Source organism: Tetrao urogallus (assembly GCF_951394365.1).
Source record: "Tetrao urogallus genome assembly, chromosome: 19".
In the NCBI taxonomy this organism is placed as follows: domain Eukaryota; kingdom Metazoa; phylum Chordata; class Aves; order Galliformes; family Phasianidae; genus Tetrao; species Tetrao urogallus.
Genome location: NC_136832.1, coordinates 9,272,674 through 9,292,038, shown reverse-complemented (window position 1 = coordinate 9,292,038; position 19,365 = coordinate 9,272,674). Strand labels below are relative to the sequence as shown.

At 37.7% G+C, this 19,365-nt stretch overlaps 1 protein-coding gene across 6 annotated transcripts in view; it reads left to right on the top strand.

The window, feature by feature from the left end:
• Positions 1–19,365, top strand: part of DENND1A (DENN domain containing 1A) — a gene marked incomplete at both ends in the record, with an annotated part of 170,509 nt that overhangs the window by 32,075 nt on the left and 119,069 nt on the right. For all 6 annotated transcript variants that reach the window (XM_079544662.1, XM_079544661.1, XM_079544660.1 and 3 more), the window contains 2 exons: positions 11,186–11,235; positions 14,384–14,503. In XM_079544662.1, the coding sequence (XP_079400788.1) occupies positions 11,186–11,235; positions 14,384–14,503 (170 nt within the window). The remainder of the gene's footprint in view (positions 1–11,185; positions 11,236–14,383; positions 14,504–19,365) is intronic.

Here is a 19,365-nt window from a genome sequence, read left to right as displayed (position 1 = left end):
GAGAGAGTGGACAGGACTCTTAAATCATGGCCCTTGCCTGTGGGACTGAGCATTTCCTGAAGTGAGGCTTTTTTCAAGGCTAGAACTCTATCAATACATGAAAGTAGGGAAAAAAAAAGTCCACTATATTCCTTGTTCGTCTCATTATATCATCATCATATGTTACAAGTTTTTTCTTTGCCTTTCCTTTAGACCATAAAAGAAGTCTGGTTTTCTTATCTATTCATTCCATTCATGCTTTTATATACCTTTTCTTTCACCAGAATTAAAAAATAATGCAAAGCTTCTTCTAATGCCTTTGTTTATGTAGTAGGGCATATTATCTTTGTTCTAACCTTGAAAAATAAGCGATAAAGGTTCTTAATTGAACCATTGACATAATCTCTTCATCCAAACTCCATTTAAGAATTAACTTCAGTACATCTAAGTAGTATGGAAGTTAAATTTTTCTATGATGAGAGAATTCAGAGAATATGTATAGCAGCCTAACGGAATAGCTGCTTTTAAGTAGTCCTTCAGATACTGAACAGAGTTTTGCATAACATTGTAACATTCTAGGCTTGTTTATGACTTTGTACATTTGTTTTACTACTGCCAGGTGCTAAGCTGCAAAAATGATTGCAATGGGTTTGTACTGAGCAAAGCAGTTAAGTCAGTACCTGAAAAAAGTTAGTCCTGAAGCCTGAGCATGCTGAGTGAGAAAGTACTCAGAACTGTTTCCTTTTTAGTCTGCTAGTTAAGCAATCTCAGCAGTTACTGCATTTGTGTCTATGGAGGAGTTGAGCTGGAGATGCTGTTTTCTCCCTTTCTTCCATCACTGAATTAGTGGTACGTTTTTCCAGTTCTGATATTTGCATTTCAGAAAATATGGTGCATGGCAGCAGTGCTAAAAGTGCAGAAGACAACAAAGAACTGCCAGTTAATCTTTTGAAGGGGCCCAGAAGGTGACTTAGGTGACTTGATTTTGGCCCAGAATAATGCTGGACTCTGAAGTCTGCGTGGGAAAGCCATGCCAAAAGCCAGTGTTCAGAAGTGAGACAAATTTGGAATGGAAATAGAGGAATAATGGGGTTCAAGTGTGAGGAAAAGTGGATGAAGCCACTTTCTAAACAGTTTCAGTTTTCATTCATGTAAAATTTGAGTTGGTAGTCAAAGTTTAATAAACACGACTTGATTTTACCACAAATTATTCAATTGAGAACAAATATTACTGAATACAATTGTCTGGCCTTTGTTATACAAGAGGTCAGACTAGATGATCATAATGGTCCCTTCTGGCCTTAAAAACCTCTGAATACATGAATAATTTAAAACCTGTCCTGCCAGCCCTTATTCGTTGAGGTGGCCATATTGAAATCCTTTGGGGACTGCTCATGTGAGTAAAGGTTGTGGGATCAGGCCTAAAGTGAGTAATCATTATCACCTATGTTTAAATTCATTGATAAAACTATAAAATATTCACATCGAGTGAAGATAAGATCCTTTAAAATGAAAGATGCTTGTGCAGTAATGTCCTATTTGTTTAAGCTGGCCGTTATCAAAATGTTGTAGAAAATTTTATTTTTTCAGTCTCTTGAAAATATTTGATTACTTTCTGGTGCTGTAGAGCAATATATGAACAATTTCAAAAATTAACAACATGTAGAAAGTATCTTTGCTTCGTCAAAACATTAACAAATTCCAGCAATGTGGTAGATATAAGCATATTAAAATCGTTGTCGTCTCGGTGCTCTTAATGATCATTCTTGTTACGGTTGGTTGTGCTGATGTTTGTATGCACAATAAATCAGTTCTGCTGTTTGATCAGGACACTGACTGAAACAGGATTAAACTAAATATCAGCAGGTAAGTGGTGTGGTTTCGTTCAGATCATCTTGAATTCTTGTAGCCAGGTGCAGAGGCCACGAAAGATTTCTAGAGGCTGCTCTTCATTGTTTTTCTGGGTTTCCAGGGCAGAAGCAGAGTTCCTTGACTCATTTTGACAGGAGTGGGAGTTCCTAGAGTTTGGGGCTCAGTGGAGGTAGATGGAAATACAACCTTTTTTTTCTTTTTCTTTTTTTTTCCTCCCAAACTAGAGTCTTACTATCTGGGATCATTTCTTTGGAGCAGGCATGACCTTTTATGGGCTCCCTCATACAACGCTGTAAGATCACGCTGTTTGCCTATTTCTTTTCTGGAGACATAATTTATGTGCAAACACGGTTTCCGGAAGAAGTCAGCTGGTGATTTGTTACTTCAATTATACAAAGTAATCATACAAAGTATTCAGTCCTGGTCTTCTGTGTGGTTTTCAGATCCCTGTGCCTTATGTAGTTCAGAGAGTGTATTGCTAGGGTGCCCTACAGAATACACACAGTAACTGCATGCAAGAATGCTAAGTGTAAGAGAACTTCTGTTCTGGATGGTGTTTTCTTTTAATACTTTACTATCTTAGCTGTGAAAGAGAACTGATGTGTAAGAATGTGTAACTGGATCTTTGGGGTTTTTACATAACCTAATTTCCTGTGAATGCATTTTCTCATAGGTCTGTTGTGGGGCTTGTGTCGGCACACTTGGTGTGAACGTGAGCCTGAGAAATGGGAACTCCCAAGTTAAAAAAAAAAAAAAAAAGGCTGGCCGTTGTCCCGTTTGGGATAGTTCAGTTTTGTTACATTGCCTTACCTGTAAAGAGCAGGTGTCGTGTAGCTGAGAAGCAACTTCATCAGCAACTGCTTTAAAGCACTTAGAGAATAGGCGTTCTTTGCAGCAGTGAGCAGGATCAGGTGGTTGCCATCAGAAGACATTTGTGAGAAATTACATCAATTTTTTGTATTTGATAACAGCCTGTTACACCGTGGTGCTACATGTATACCCGTGGCATTCTTCTTGGCAGCCGTATTCAGTTTGTAATAACAATTCCACGTGCATTCTTCTATTTTCTTTCAAATAGAATAGAAGTGTTTACCTCTCAAGACTTATGTATTCTGCTCAGTGGTTGGTTAGAATTCCTAATCTGTAGCTTACTTTGTGCTGAGGATATCGCTAATGGAGAATTTATGCTTGAATTTATGATGAATTTGTAAAATGACTCATTGAATGCAGTCTAGTATTTTCTTTGGTGACTGGTGCAGGAAGAAATTGGGCTCTAATGTTCTTCTCTTTTGCTTTTTAATACTTCGGATTTCCGCAAAAGATTTTGTCAGTGAAATCCCTTAATTTTGCAATGAGAGATGATAGAATTTCCATAATAGTGTAGGTGAATAAAAAGTGATGTTGAGGTCCTTTGCAAAAAAGGCAAAGAAGTTCTTGTGGCAAATTTTTGTCTTTGCTTCTTAACTGTAAAATTGTGCTGCTGTCTTTAAACTGTTTGCTTTCAACATCATGAATTTCTTCAGGCCTTTTTCCCTAACAAGGGACGGGAGTTGATTTTTAATAATACTTAAAATTCATGAAAGTCAGCTTATTTAGTTTCTTATTTAGTTTCTTCAGTGGCTGTCCTTTTTGCTCAATTTATAACATCACTGTGATTCATTTCTCCTTTAATTTTGTTTCTTGTCTGTGCCCAGATGCTGTTGAGGTGTCTGTAAAACAATCTTGCACCTAGCTAGAAGAAACTGGAATTTTGAAGAGTCAGAGCTGTTTTTCCTACCCCTGATGAATAAATGCCTTTTTGGGGCTAAGCTCCAGTGCAGTTCAGTGAAGGTGTTATGTGGTTACATGGGTGCTTACAGTTTTCAGTGTGGCTTTGGAGAGCTGGCCTGTTGTCTTTTAATGTATGATGTTTGTGTGAATGAGTTTTTGTGCTTTGCAATATGTTCTTACGAATGTCAGATCTAGCCAGTTCTTTTCATGAACATGAACAAAAATCTAATTGGAATACCGTCTTCGTCATGTCCTGCAATCACGAAGTTTGCATTTGATAAACAGAACATTTTTCAGACAATCTGGTAGATACTTTAAAAAATTTTTACTTGCACATATTTTTGAGAAGGTTGGACAGTGAACGATGCAGGAATGACTAAAAAACCCATGATCTTGTCCCTTTATGTAATCAGTGTATATTTTGTGAGCACACCTTGTTAACTACCCATTGCAGACCCTTATTGGTGTTTTTGAATAATTTGTTTAAACTGTGCAGTACAGATTCCTTATTTTAGCACTGAGGCACACAAAGGCTTCTTTTAGCAGCCTTTAATTTTGTACTTATGTATGTGACATAGCCTGTGGCTGTGATCTCTACTGTGAATCTGCAGTTGTTTTGGGATGAAAGAAGAAGGCAGCTGGAAACTCAGTAGCTACATCTAGCTGTCTACCTAGAGAAGGCCTTGATTTCAAGTTTATCTAAACAAGCTCGACTAATCCCAACTATCTGGGGGGATCCACTGTCAAAACAAGCAGCATGGCCCTAAGGCAAACACAACCATACAGAAATGAAGGCTGGGACTTCCAATACTCCAATGACTGCATACTGGAGGCTTTTTTTTTTCCTGAAAGAGTAAGAGAGGTGGAATTTGCATAATGCCTTTTCATTGGGAACTTTTGGAAAGCTGACAGAGGTCCAGCTTATAGCTCTGTAGCCACAATACGGAGTCTATAGGAGAATCCTTGAATGACCTAACCATATTGAAAGAAAAAATGAAAGCATCCAAGTATAGCCAAGTGAGTGTGGAAAAGAGGGCTGCTGCATTGTCTAACATCTGCTCTACTTCTCGTTAGTTTTGTTCTTTGGTATTCTATGTGGACTTTGGAGAAACCTAAGACAGCCTAACACGAATCCTATAATCTTCCTTCTGAATATTTATGCAGTGTGCCAGCCTCTAAGCTGTCCTTTGCATCTTCCTATTTCCCCCTCATTTTCATGCTCTCAAATGAGGCCAACATTTCAAAAGCTAAATAAATGTTTGTGAATGTTTATAAAAGATTTGCATAAATTTCTCCTTGTTTGACAAAGATCACTTTTTTCTTATGCCAGTTCTGAAATTTTTTAAAGGTTTCGGTGCTTGTCTTGACAACAAAGTCCTGCCTCGGAGGACAATGATTGCTGATTAAGTGGGTATGGGGTAGCAGCTGAATAGAGCATTTGAGGCAATGTGTAAAAGAGCCAGTCATCTTAAGCCAGAATTATAATATTTAACAAATGCTAACCAGTGGATGCACTTAGCTCCGTATTTTGGTGTGAGATACCTGTACTACTGACTTGGTGTGATGATTTTTTCAAACTTGATTTTTTTCTAAATAAAGTTGAAAGGAAAATATTCCTCGTCTTTAATTGCCAAATATTTACAGTTCTAGTTATCTGATATTGACGTTTCTTATCTGTACCAGTAGTGCAGTGTTTATGCACATAATTGGCCTTGATTTTAATGCTTGTTTATACAATTTTTCAGTTCTTCATGATTTGAGTGGAACAATTATTCTGATCGCAACCGTTGTAGGTTTTCATTTTTTCAACATAGCATGTTAGCTGAAATCCAGTTGCCTCAGAATAAAACTAATCTCAATTTACTTGGAGGGATTTTAAAGGCCTTTACTCAGGACCCCTCTTTGCAAAATTGCTTGAATAGTTAGCTCAGCTTTACTTTCAGCTTTTTTCTACCAAAAAACAAGCAATAGTCATTTTTGTTCTTTTGTTCTATTAGTTGAGAGGTTGAAGTTGTCATTAAGGCAAAAACTAGAGCTACTTCTCTGACACAGTTTTTATCACATCTGCTAGGCCTGTGTCCCAGGAGGAGCTGTGCAGAGCGGTGAATTCAGCATAGGCCCATTATCTGCTGTTTTTGCGTATGTTGTAAAAGGAGTGAGACCTCAGGGAGGCTTGGAGCCTCCTCCCGTGTAATGTCCAAATCAGATTTGAAGGACTGGTGGCAGGAAAGCTTTGGCCTTGGGGTGTGAATTCTAAGAAACAGAGTCACAATTAGGTTTAAAAAATTCAGGGATTTTGAGCTTTATCGTGAAATATGTTTTTAGTAATGCAATGAGAAAAGTTTCCCATCTGTGCACATATTTTCTGTGCTTAAAATATTTAAATGATAGCAGGTCCCAATATACTTTGGAAATGTTATTTATTTCTTGCAGTTAATCTTATGGTGATTGTGTCTGCATGTGTTTGTTTTCTTTTGTTTCAAACAGCATTTTCCTGAGGTCAGTGCAGCGATGCCATTTCCCCCTCATAAGGGGAGAAGTGACTTGTCGGGGGAAAAAAAGCCCTCCTCTGGTCCAAGCTTTGTAATTACTCAGAAAGAGCTACTAGAATTGTGGAACCCTAAGCAAATGGGTGGACTGGTCCTGGACATTTGTGCTGACATACAAAGAGCGCTAAAAAAGTAGAGAGAAAACGAAGTTGGGACAGTATAATTGTAAATGATGCACCTGTTTCTTTTAGAGTGGAAGAGCTTTCTAAAGAAGTGATTAAAATTGATTCCCAATATATTTTGGTGATTATCAAAGCTATTAATGTTCAGCACTACTGTGAGATGTAGAATGATACCATTAAAACCAATGCAAGATGAAGTTTGATGTGTTTTGCGAGCCAAGGTTTTCTTCTTTTAAGAATGTGTGCTGTCAGTTCTGGAAAAAAACGGATTCTTTAAAATGGAGGAAAATGGTGCTTTTATGTTTACTGTTCTTTGCTTTCTGTGATCTGATATCATGCAAAAATTGGAGCTCTTTGTTGTGACGCAGCCTTTCCATGCAGGATACCTTACTTTAATTTGAGAATTCATTTTATAAAGCTGTTGGAATGCTTCTGAATGTTAAGTACATGATTACATGGCACAATTACATAATTGATGAGAATAATCTTCAATAATAGTAACTTTAGGACAATTTGATATAAGCCGGCATTACTAACAAATGCAAATTAATGTCTAAACCTTCAGAAGATGAGATTTACTGATCCCTGATTGTTACTCACTGTTGTCTTTGTTAGTGGATGGATTTTTTTTTGTTGTTCTAGTATTACTTTCTCAGATTTGTATTATTTCAGTAAAACGCTGATGCAAGACTGCGTTTTCCTGGTCATTGTACAGTAGCTGCTTTGTAGAGTGCTGTTTAAGGTAGCAGCAGCACTTGTTACTGAGGTGCTCCTTTTTGACGTGCATAATGATGTTTCCTTTCCTAGGAACACATACGTGAAATTCTGACCAACTGCACAGCAAACAGGGTTTACGTTGCTGTAGGTTTTGTACATTTCCTTTCAGTGTTCTGTGCATGGAGTTGTTGCCTGTTTCAAGTTGGTTATTTGGGTGCGCTGACATCTGTTTGGAGTTCTTAATCCTGTTGTTCCATTGCAGTGGGTGATCTAAATAATTCTTAGCTTAAAATTATGCAAATAGATGATTTAAATTTGAAAGCAGTTTACAATTTTGTGGTAATAAGGTGATTAAAGTACTATTCAAATTTAAAAATAGTTGAATAATGTTTTACTTAAATTCTTAGCACTCCTATGTTGTAAGATGAACATGTTCAAATTTGATTTTGTTTCTGAGCAGAAATAATAAATACACAAAACCTTTCAGTGGTGAATTTCTTTTAGTCCCTCATTTCACTTCATGGTAGCTTGCAGTAAGTTGCTTTGTTCTGTTGCTCTGAGCTAAAATAGCCCCCACAAAAGCATCTGCAGCTCAGGCCCAGGCAGAGCTCCATAGCCCCGCTCAGTGCTTCTGCAGCCCCTTTGTGCCCCTCCCTGCTCTCAGAGCTCCTTTTTTTCCTCCTCAGCCTGTTGAGGTCTTCCTGCAGCTTTTTGGGTGGCCCTCGGTGCAAACAGGATGCATTTCATGCTGGTTTCATGGATTCTGGTGGTATTTCTGGCTGCAGAAGACAAAGACTGCTTGCATTTTCCACCCTCTCTGTCCAGCATTTTGCTTATGGCAAACCTCACTTGTACTTCCTCTGAGTGGAAATCAAGAATATAATCCAGTATTCATCTCTTTCATCACTGAGTCATGTCTTCTCTCCATGCCAGTGTATTTAGCAGCTTTCTTTTCCGTGTGCTTTAAAAGTGTATCTTGTGTGGAGTGTGAAGGGAGAAAGAAATCGTTTCAGAGACTGCCTTACCTCCATAAATTGCTGTGTGACACAAAAGGGCTGAACACTCTCTTCCTGGCTCATTTATTTTGAAAACTTTGCTACTGAAACCAAACTTAATCAATGAGCTCTGTGTTGTCTCCGATAAGTTATGTACTGGCTTTATTGATTGGGAAGGATTTTAGAAAACCCATGTGGGGTTTATAATGTCAGCAGTGTTTTGATTATGAAAAGAGTTGGAACCTTGGGACACGGAACCAGGTGGTGTATGTCCTAAAGCCACTGGTGACACGGCTGGGCTGAATCCCTCAGGGGACGCAGTTCATGCCCTGCACTTTAACTGTGTTGGCTGCCTGCTATAGATGCACTTTTTGCTCATTAAAATGTTAAAAATCAAACTGCATGTAAGATTTGTGAAAATATAAACTTGGGGATTGATCCAGAAAACTGGCATGTGATACCCTAGAGACGTGGGTTTCAGCTACTGGGTAATTTGCGCTTATCAGCTGTGTGTCCTGGATTGTATTGTTTGGTTTGCTTTTCAGATGTTTTGTTTTAGAGGCATTTTGTAGGTTTTTCTTTGAAAAAATAGGCATAAGGGAATAAAATAAGAAAAAAGTCTATGGATACTACCCTTGTGTTTCATGTCAGGTAAAAACATGGAACGGATTATAAGATGCTGGCATGGAGGAGTTGCAGGTTTTGTTTTATGGTGGGTTTTTTTGTTTTTTTCGAGGCTGTAACCAATCACCTGAAGTTGGGTTTTACATAGGGATTGCCAAGCTTTAAAACTGAGCATTACTTAATTGGGGAAAAAAAAAGTATGTTTATATTCACAGGCTTGCTACTTGAGCAAAAATAGGGTCGGTCTCTAGTAATTGTATGTCTTACATGCAAAAGATCAGCATTTTTGCTAATTAGAGCCTAATTCTCTGTTGTAGTTAAAATTTAGAACTAAGTCTGTGATTAACCTGTACTAGTCTCAATCTTTGAGTTATAAGACAACACAGATAGGTATTGGTATATAATGAGTGGCAGGTTTTGTCCAATAATGCAAAAACTATGTTATAATATCATTGCAGAGTCTTTTTTTGAAAGGCAGGGCAGCGTACAGTGAAATAAATTCAATGTTTTTTCTCTTTAAACACACTTTTTGTTTTTAGGAAGCCATAAAAATTAAGAGAAGTGGAAAGAGAGTTTTGAGTAATACAGTCCATTTTCCTCCAGTAACACGATGCTGGTGAGATGCTGACATGTTTCATCAAATAAGTGTTTATGCTGGCAGTTACAGTAAACATTCAAAGCTTTATCAAAATAATGGAGAGTACATTCTACTTTTATGTTATTGATGATTTGTTATCTTTTAACAATTTTGTTTCAGAATTGTATGTAGCTGCTACGCACAATGAAGTCAATAAATACATAGTCACTTCACTCTGCTGCAATTATAATTTCAGCTGGTTTACAATTCTGATTCTCTTTTTTGTGGTTTGAGCTTTCAGCAATGGGTAAAGGACAAGTGTGAAATAACTTAGATTTGTCCAGGTGCAGTTTTTGTGCATGAGCAATTGGAGTTGTGCAGGAGACTGTCAGTCCTTGTGGAAGTCAGAGGCACTGCACAAGGATGAATCCAGTCTTGTTAATGAGTTCTTTACTATCAAGGCTTCTTGGATGAAAATGCGTTTCTGCAGACTTTACTCTGAAACCTGCATGGATGCTTCACAGGTTTCCTCTGTTAAAATTGAAAGGAGGTTTTTTCATTGCTTTACATGCCATCCTTCAATAGATTCTTTCTTGTTCTTTAAAAACAGAAGGTTGTTAAATAATCTATCAATAAACTGTCAAGAAGTCAAAGTTTCCATATCTGTTTCTGTGTGAAATCTAAAGAACTTGCTACATTTTAGTCATCAGGAGACCTCTGAAGAATAATTCTGGAGCAGTTGAGCTTGAAACCATTGCTAAGAATGGGATGTGCTTGTTTGAATTATGTAGAAGGAACATGTTCTTGCAAGAGAGTCAATATGCTTTCCGCTTCATTGAATAGGTGATTAGATTGATGTCGTTTATTTGTTGAATGGTGGCATTGGTTTTAGAAGTAAATGAAGCGAAAAGCATCAATTTAGTTATTGGTGATAATTTATTACTATGGCCAGAAAAGTGTTGAGTTTATCAGGTTTGCCATCCAGTAAGAATGATCTTGTAGCTGAAATCAGAAATATATGTGATGTTACAGGTCCTGAAGTATTTCACTGTGAAGGAGAGTGGACGATGAACTGGCTGGTAGTAGGTCTGCAATCTGAGTTGACCTTTGTGGTGGATTTTGTAATACAAATTGGAATATTATAGGACACAGTGTGAGCAGATTACTTCTGTGTGTGAATGCAGCTATTTTGGTACATGTATTTTTTTGCTTCTTTAATGACTATATTCATTTAAAGGCGTGCAGTGGAAGGTGATTTATTAAAATGTTATTAATGTTCTAATTTTCACAGTCATGCTTTTTTTTTTTTGAGATCATACGTATGTTTAAAAGTTCTGTGTGTGTGGTGCTGTTTTGCAACATTTAGGAAATGGTTTGTAGTTTAAACAGTATTTCTTTTAATACACGTTATTTTAATCGGTCTTCTAACACTCACATTGTCTTTCTAATAGCAGCAGGCAGTGTTAAACATTCCTGCTAGGAGACCTATTGGCTTTATCTTTTGTTATTTATCTTGCTGATGTTGGGAAGTATTCTCTAATCCCCCAGACCTCTGTTCCTAGGTAACAGTCAAAAGCTGTGCCAGCAGAAGTGGTCCTGCCAGGCCAAACCCATGTGGGTTGGTGTTATTCACTATGATCCATATGGTCAGGGTAGAGATTGTCCCTAGAGAAGTGTTAACACTCAACAACCCAACCTCCTCCTATCCTTTGGAGAATTGCTGGATGGCTCCTGCTGCCTGCCCATGTGTGAATCTTGATTAATTTTTCATTTTTAATGAAGTTTGATCATGTTTATTATTTCACATGATTGACTGCCTGGTACTCCTTCCATGTAATTGATAAAGCCCATATTTCTTCATCTGTCTCATCTTTCTTCAGGGCAAAGTTGTGAAATTGTGTGATGTGGTTAATATTAGATTTATTGGTCCCATTGGATGTATAAATTATCTCTCTTTTTCTTTTTTTTTTCTCTCCACAGGAAGTTCTACAGACTTTGACCAAGTTTTGTTTCCCCTTCTACATGGACAGGTAGGATTAGATTTTCAAACTTGACAAGAAAATAAGCTTCTCATAAAACCACTGCAAAAAGTAAAAAACATAATGTTCTTAATGTTCTCTTTGATTGACTGTGATTAAAAGTGCCAAAGTGCAAATCCTAGTCTCAGAATCCGTTTGTCTTGGAGTTTTCATGGACATAGTAAAATACAAAAAAAAAAGTTTGAGCTGTTCAGTGGCAGCGACAAAAATGTGTTTTGTTTTACTTCTGTGTAACATTTGGATGTGAAAACGCTTGGGTAGTAATTGTCAAATATGCATGTTCATGTCAGAACTTCTTTACATCTGGATTTTACTTCTCATTTGCCAAAATTTGGGAAGAATTCATAAAATGCTTTACCTTTCGAGGCCTCGATCTTAGCTCGAATGCTGATGCCTTCCTTGTGACTTCTTAATTCCAGTTCTAATTTTTTTGAAAAATGGTGGTCTAGTTTCTAATGGACTGGAGAAGAACTGTAGCTGACTGAGAAAATGTATTCTTGTGATTTAGGAATTGTCAGAAATTTTGTAGTTTTTTAGATTGTTAGTTTTGTTCTTACTGTGAGTTAGGTCTGACGATTTCATGGTGAGAGCAAGCGTTCAGATTTTGAAAGTGCACTGCTGCTTGTGCTGCATAGAAACAGCATTTCATTGGTTAGAATCACGTGTCTGAGGTCAGCTATGTGGTAATCTGTAGTTGGAGGAAGCTGAAAGCTTGAACAGATCGTGAAGGTGATAATGTTCTCCCAGCCCTCTGGGCAGTTCCTGCAGGTCAGGGTTGAGAGATGCTGGTGAGGCACTGCTGGCAAGAGCTGACACTGCCAACACCTCTACTGTACCTCATTTGTACATAAAAAGAGAATTTGAATATCCTAGACTGTCAGCAAGAGCTTCTTAGCTGATGCTTGTTGACTTGAGTAACCTTCGAAAGCCACAAATTCTCCTGGTAATTTGGAATCACTTTTTACTGATCTTTTTCCCTTGCTTAAGTGGAGGGATCGGGGAAGTAGATGTAGATATTTTTCTCATGTGCATGTTTAGAGTTGCTCCCTTCATGCTGTGGACACATTTATGGTTGTAACATGTAGTATTATTGTACCTGGGGTTTTGTTATTGTTTTCTCTCTTTTTTTCCTCCAGAGATATAACGTTTTTGAAAGATAGAAACATTGAAAACCCATATGGGGTGCACATGAGAACTTAATGAAAAGTATGTCTCACTTCTGGATTCAGCTTTTTGACTGAGCATCACAGACTGACACAGAAAAGCCAGCCATTTTGAAAACTAAGAAGGGTTTGTGGTCTTGGGGTATACCTAAAATTTAGATCAAAAGATGTCTTAAGTTGCACCTGAAAGAGTTGTCTGCCACATCTCTTCCTTCTTTTCCAAGTGCAAAAATCTTTAGGTTAGCTGGAAGGAACTTAACAACTTGCTGCAATTCGGTGATAAACAAGCTTCTCCCTGCCGCGAGTGAAGCATGTTTTTTTCTCTCCTGTTCCATAATTTTAATTGTCAGCTAGAATGCTTTTCTGCACACACTCTGCTCTTGGCCTTGTTAAAATTAAGCATGTAATCCTCTTCTAAAACACCATAGTAAAATCACCATAGTAACATTACATCCAAGCTTTACAGATAAAACTTAGCACCAGTAAGGGATTTTTTGGTATACCCTACCAGCTCAGTATGGTTTATGGAAATGCTGTTCTGTTGACAGTTAGAATTCTGCAGGATATTAGTACTCAACGCTAATTCTCGGGGTACTGAAATGCTCTTAAGTGTCTTTCTTTTTGTCCTCCTGTGAATATGGAGCACTTAGTGCTGGATGGGTCCAACTTTTCTTTATGAAAGTGTATTTTTCTTTATTTTCTCTAGATATTTGCTTGTTTTTAGGGCTCATTATTATGATAGCTAATTGGCCTGAAATTTTATTCTGTGTTTTTTTTGTTGTTGTTGTTACTGAGTTGTAAAGATGCACATGCAAATTTTATTCATATTTTTCTGTTCTCACTGAAAAAACAACCTGAAATAAGTGTTAATTTCATATCATTATGAGAAATCAAATTGAAAATCTAAGTCAGCTAATAATTTTATTTGTCACAGCTTTTCCACTGAAAAATCAGCATTTGTGTTAAGTAGTAAGCTTACATCTCTACAGTATAACTACATCTCAGTAAAGTGGCAGGTGAATTGGCTTAGTTTGAATGGAACTTACCATCACCACACGAGTGTTCAATCAACTTCAGATAGATGTGGTGTACCTTACATATGTCTTTCATTTTGTTCATAAACAGCATTCAAAAAGTACTGTGCCTAAACGTAAAGCAAATTTTTTTGATGTGACCATTCTGAGCACTTACCTGAGTTTTCCAATCCAGGTAGATTTTGCTAGAGTGATACTTCCACTGGGGTGTGAGTGGCAGCCAATATCCGTGAAGTTATTAGCTCATTTGTGCTGCTCTTGAAGAGCCTGTTAGATCCTACAGATGAGGCAGGTGACTTGGAAAAATTGTTTTAAAGTCTTAAAAAATCATGCCTACAGTCATAGCTGGCTCTAGTGCAGTATGCTTTTGATCCCAGTTATCTTTTCCTCCTTTGCACATAGTATGTTCTTTCCTTTAACTGATTGCATAGCTGCTAGAGTAAAGGAGAGTCCTCCGGCATGGGCAGAGTTGCTGGTCACTGAGGAATGGTCTACACAGCATACTTACAGAAATGGTAGATAGATATAAGACTTCAGAAAGTCAATATCCAAGTGTCAGATAAGCTCAGCATGTTAATTATGAAACATTGTCTTGCTCTTAGAGTAAACCAATTTTCAAATGAAGAATAATATTTTGCCTGCATGACAGAACAAGGGTTTTGTTTGTGCTGTATGTACTGCTTTGAAAATAGTTTATCCTTTTTTGTTTAAAGATAAATGCATTGTTTAGTATCATCCCACACTAAAGCCACTTGCATATTTAAGTTTTCAGAGGATATGTATTTTCTGATTTGATTTCTTGGAGGGAAAAACAACAACAAAAACACAACCTTCTAGTAAAAGAGGAAATGCTATGGGACTTGCGTACTTGGATTGGTGGATACCTTTGACTTGAAGTTAGCTCAGCATTAAGTTTTTCCTTTTTATTCTCTTTATTTTCAGCCATGCAGTTAGCCAAGTTGGACAGAACTTTACATTTGTCCTTACAGACATTGACAGCAAACAGAGGTTTGGGTTCTGTCGCTTATCTTCTGGGGCCAAAAGCTGCTTCTGTATCTTAAGGTAAGTCTGTGGTTTAGCTTTTGGCAGACAGGGAAACAGTGTTTTGACTTTGCATTGTTACACTGTAATTATAATTTCCAGCTGTTCAAAATTACTTTCCTGTCTAGTCCTCAAAGTCACTGCTCTTTTGCAGAAGTGCTGCAAGATGTCTTGCACTTTGAGTTCTTCTGTAGATAATTATATTTGTTTGTAGTCAATTTTCTTGAATTAATGATACAGAGGAAAAAAAATCAATGTTTCTTTGCAGTAATTTGTTATGAGATTGCATAATGACATGTTATCTTTTGCTGTCAGAACTGATCTTGGTAAGACATTTTGTGGACATTTGTATATGCAAGTTTTATTAACGATGCATCTGCTGGTAGCGGAGGAAATGTCTTCAGTGCTGATGCTGTCTGTGTTCTGAAAGTTTATGTGTATGAGCTTTATGCTGAGGGTTTTGTAGTGTTTGCCATATACAGATGGATGGCTGAAGGTGGGAGCAATGCATTTTGTGTAGTATAGACTAAGAAGTTCTAGCCCAGCTTTTATGATCACCTATGGACATGTTGAAATAGTCTGTGATTTTTATTTACATTTTTCACAAGAATTGATGCAGGTACAATAAGGTTTCATATCTATCCATATGTTAGTTCCATTAAAAATTCTATGGAAATAAAGATTTCTACCTGCTACCCTGCCTTTGGTTTTATTTATTGTTTTTTTTATCGATCCGTCGTCTTCTTTTTCGTGTTTTGGCGCAGTGACCTAGACAAAGAGAGTTGAGATTTAGCTGTGTGAAGAGCCAGCCGGGTGACTGGATGGTGTTGAAGCAGTCAGGAACGAGGACCCTGTTCTCAGTGATTGTAAACATCTGTCTCAGTTGTTTCTGGTTTGTTCTTCACATGGGAGAATCCAGTGTAAGAAAGAGAGGAACTTGTCCTTGGCGTGTGAGTTTTGCATGTGGCACATGGCAGAACGGGACCTTCTTGCATGTGTGTTATTGAATACGACTCCTGGAGTATTTTGGAGATGGTGTTGCAAAATATAAGAGAAGCTGTCCAGTGCAAGGACATTTCTGCCTTTATTGAGTTGAATCCAGCAATGCTGTGAAATAGTTTGATTGTTGTGTGTAATTTAACGTGAGTACATTTGTGCAGCTTGTTTTTGCTCGTGACTTGTAAAGATATCGACTGTTCACTGTCCTGTACTGCAGCATTACACTGGCAGCACAGATCTGCTAACTAGACCTTCATTGCTGAGGTCTAGCATTTGGAAAAAATAGTGTGAAGTCTACCAAAATTACTGATTATCTGTGTGGGAGGAGGGATGACAGGTGCTTTGTCAGCAGTTTCTTTCATTCCATCCTTTCTTTAGTATTTTCAACCATTAGAAGCTACAGCGATGGCAGTGCAGCAGTGTGAACCAGATATGGAAGACAGAGGTATTTCCCTAGTTCCTCTATGCAGACAGGGAACTGATTTGCTTGTGTGGGGAGTGCCTGGTTACATAGAGTAACTTTTCTTGATTAATGATGAATAAAAGGGTAGATGCAGTTTAAGAAATGAGTCTAAACGATTAGTATGAGTCCATTCTTGATCTCTCCTGGATAAGAGTTCTTTGCTGTCAGCTCCCTTATGTTGAGTGAGTGCCAAGAAGAAATGGAGGAGTTATGTTGTAGCTAAATGCCTTCTGCTTCGACTCATAACTAACATAAAAAAATAAAAACTCGACCAACTAAAAGAAGCAGCCAAACCAATGCAGGAACAGCAGTAGGTGAATTGGGATTCAGCTTCATTCCTGTTGTCTCATTCTCCTGTGGACTAATGAGAAAATGAAAGATCGTCTTTAATGCAAATGAATGTAAGTTTTGTAGGATAATGAAGAATATAAATAAGCATCGTATGGATTTACTCTCTCTGTTCCCAGAACTGCAGCAGCCATTGCTAATGTGAATCTTCTTGGTGTCCTTCATGAATGAAATTAGAAATAATTAGGATTATACAATTCTAATAATTTAGTTTTAATAACAGAGTTACTTTAATTCATAAGGATGCTGCTGTGAATGGGTGCATCAAAATATGCTGAAGCAAGTGCGAATTTTATGGTAAAAGCAAGTGAAGATGAAAAGAATGCTTCTTGGTTTATTTTTAAATTATAGGTTGTTTAAAGTGTGGGAGTGCGTGTGGTTTCCACTCTGTTTTTTTATTGCTGACAAAATGATTGCATTTACACCTGCACCATCTAAGTCTAGGCAGACCTTTCTCACCACCAGCAGTTGCTGCGTAACCAGTGGGCTCTGAGCGCTAAGCCCAGCAAATGCGTGCGATCCTCACCAAGAGTCTTGAAAACTTTTTTGACTCCTCTACTTGAAGCTTCCTGCCTGCTTCAGCACTTTTGAACTAGTCTGCTCAATTTTTTTACTTCTAAACTGTTTCTGAGTTAAAAGTATTACATTGCCTCAGTGTGCTTTGTTGGAGATTGCTGGCAGCATTCTGTTAGAATTGCACATGCTGCGTCTCCGGTAGATACTCAGTGGAAAACTGGATGTCTGCAAGCTGCAGGTATTCCTTGCTGTGCTCAGTGACAAAATAAGAATTAAGCAATATTGTTTGTTATTGGAGATAACATTCAGCTGTTTATCAGTGACAGGTTTGGTGTATCTGGGCATGGCAAAAGGGTTTGGAGGTGGAAAATGGCTGGTATTTTGGTTCATCATAGAAGAGGAACAGAAAAAGGAAATTGTTTTCATTCAGCTTGTGCTTTAAAAAAATGTCAGCAGAACTTTGGAAACAGTTGAAAGCTGTGACAGTTCTCAGAGTGCCAGAAGTCGTAGCCCTGACCTTGAGATGTGAAGTGATCCAGACACTTCTTTGTGTGTGTGCAGAGTACAGTAAGGCACTCCTAGGAGTTCAATAGCAGCAATGTTGTCATCATGGATGTTGCTCCTGTGGCCAGCAGAAAGCCAATTCAGTTTTACACTGTAAGTCCTTTGGCTATTTTAACTGCTACTCTTTAATAATCTGCTTTCAAGATAGCTTTCATAATTGTTGCAAGAAATGGCAACATATTTTTTCCTAATATTTATATATTTCTGTAATCTCTTTTGTTCTTGTATGGATATCAACATGCACATTTCTGGAAATAGCTGGTTGGTAAGTTGAGAACCTGCATTGTTTAGGTGTTCTGGGGTTTTCCTTTAACGTAGAGCCATCGACTATCTCTCATATTCCTTTTCCTCTTCCCCCCCCCTTGATTTTTAGCTAAAAACAAAACTGCAGTGATCTGATACTGCTTGAATCCTGAGTTGCACGGCTCTGTGTATGAGGGTTACTTTCTGCATTTCAGACAGCAGAGGGCGAACAAAAGCGCAGAACAATTGTCGCAGATGGTCCGGTGGGTTTTTTGAGGCTCTAAAAGGTGAAGTGAATTAAAAAAGCCCAGAAGCTCATCCACCACACATCAAGATGTTTTGGTCAAATTGGTACTTTGTACTGCCTTTTTCAGTGCAATGTATTAGAAAACTTTAAGATGTGCTTTTTAATATTTTTCCTTTCCAAATGGTGAATGCATAGAGTGTTGAGAGCTAGTGTCGAAGCTGTGAAATCCTGAGTTATAATCTGATTTTAATATCATAAGAAGATTTCAGTACCTAAAGAGTTCTTCTTTTTAAGATGCCTTTTAAGGACTTCAGGATTTTGGCTCAAATAAATCCTTGTGGATGTGCATTAAGGTGCTGAAACTTTTTTGTTGTTTTTGTGGGTTTTGCTGTTGTTTTGGTTTTATGTGTTTTTTCTTTGATTTGTCTTTATAGATTTGCTTTAGTGTAACTGTGCATCAGATTTGTAATGGGCTTTTGAGGGTGAGTGGTACAAATAGTTCTGAATTCAGTGATGAGTTGTAGTGTTCTATTACAAAAAAAAAAAGTCGTAGAGACAATTCCATACTCTGCTTCTCATACAGTTCTGGGGCATCCTTTTAACACTTATCAGGCATGTCCCAACTTCTGTTCTGGAATTGGTATGCTCGTGTTTCTCATGTTTTTAAAGTTTTGTGTGTGTGTAGATGAAATGCTCTTTCATAGGGTGAAAAAGTTTCATTAACCTCAATGGTGTCAAAGATGTACACAATTTGTTCTTGAAAGAAAATATAGTTCCATAACCTTCTGCTTTCTTGTATTCTTTAAGTATACAGATACCTTCTGATTCCTAAGGATTTGCGTGTTGACACAATTTTAATTTCATCATTGCTTTTAGTCTCCTTGCTGGTTGATCTCTTCAAATTTCTAGCAACCCTCTGTGCAGAGTTCTGCTGAAGCCGGCTTTTCGTTGTGTTGTGGGTGCTGATGCTCAGCAGGCTTCGTGCCTTCAGCTAACTTCTACCTCTAGAACTCTAGCTGCAGAGACACTGATGGATTTGAATATTGTTTTGGTCGGAAAACAGTATGGAAAGCAATTTGTGTTAGTGTCAGTAAGTGTACCAAAAGTAGTGCTGTGCTTCATTTCACAGTCTGGTTTCTTGAAGATTAGGTTGAGGGACGCTTTTGGTTATGGTTTGCTTCTGGGGTGGCAGAGTGAAAACCTCAGAGCTACAGGTGTTACAAGCATGTTAGTTAGTGCTTACACTGTTTCTAAGTACGTTTCTTACAGTATTTTGAATGATCTGAAGATGTATGAAGACAATGTATTATAAAGCTATGAAGCTGCTGCTAAGTGTGTGAAGCTTAAATTCTTGGGAGACGTTGAAGAGTGGAATTTTATTTATTTATTTATTTATTTTCCCCCTGAGAAAGGTATTAATTAAAAATACATGTAAGTTTTCATTGCAGCTGAAGTTTTTTTTGAACATGTTGTAGACTCTGGCTCCTGGCAGCTCTGGAAGAA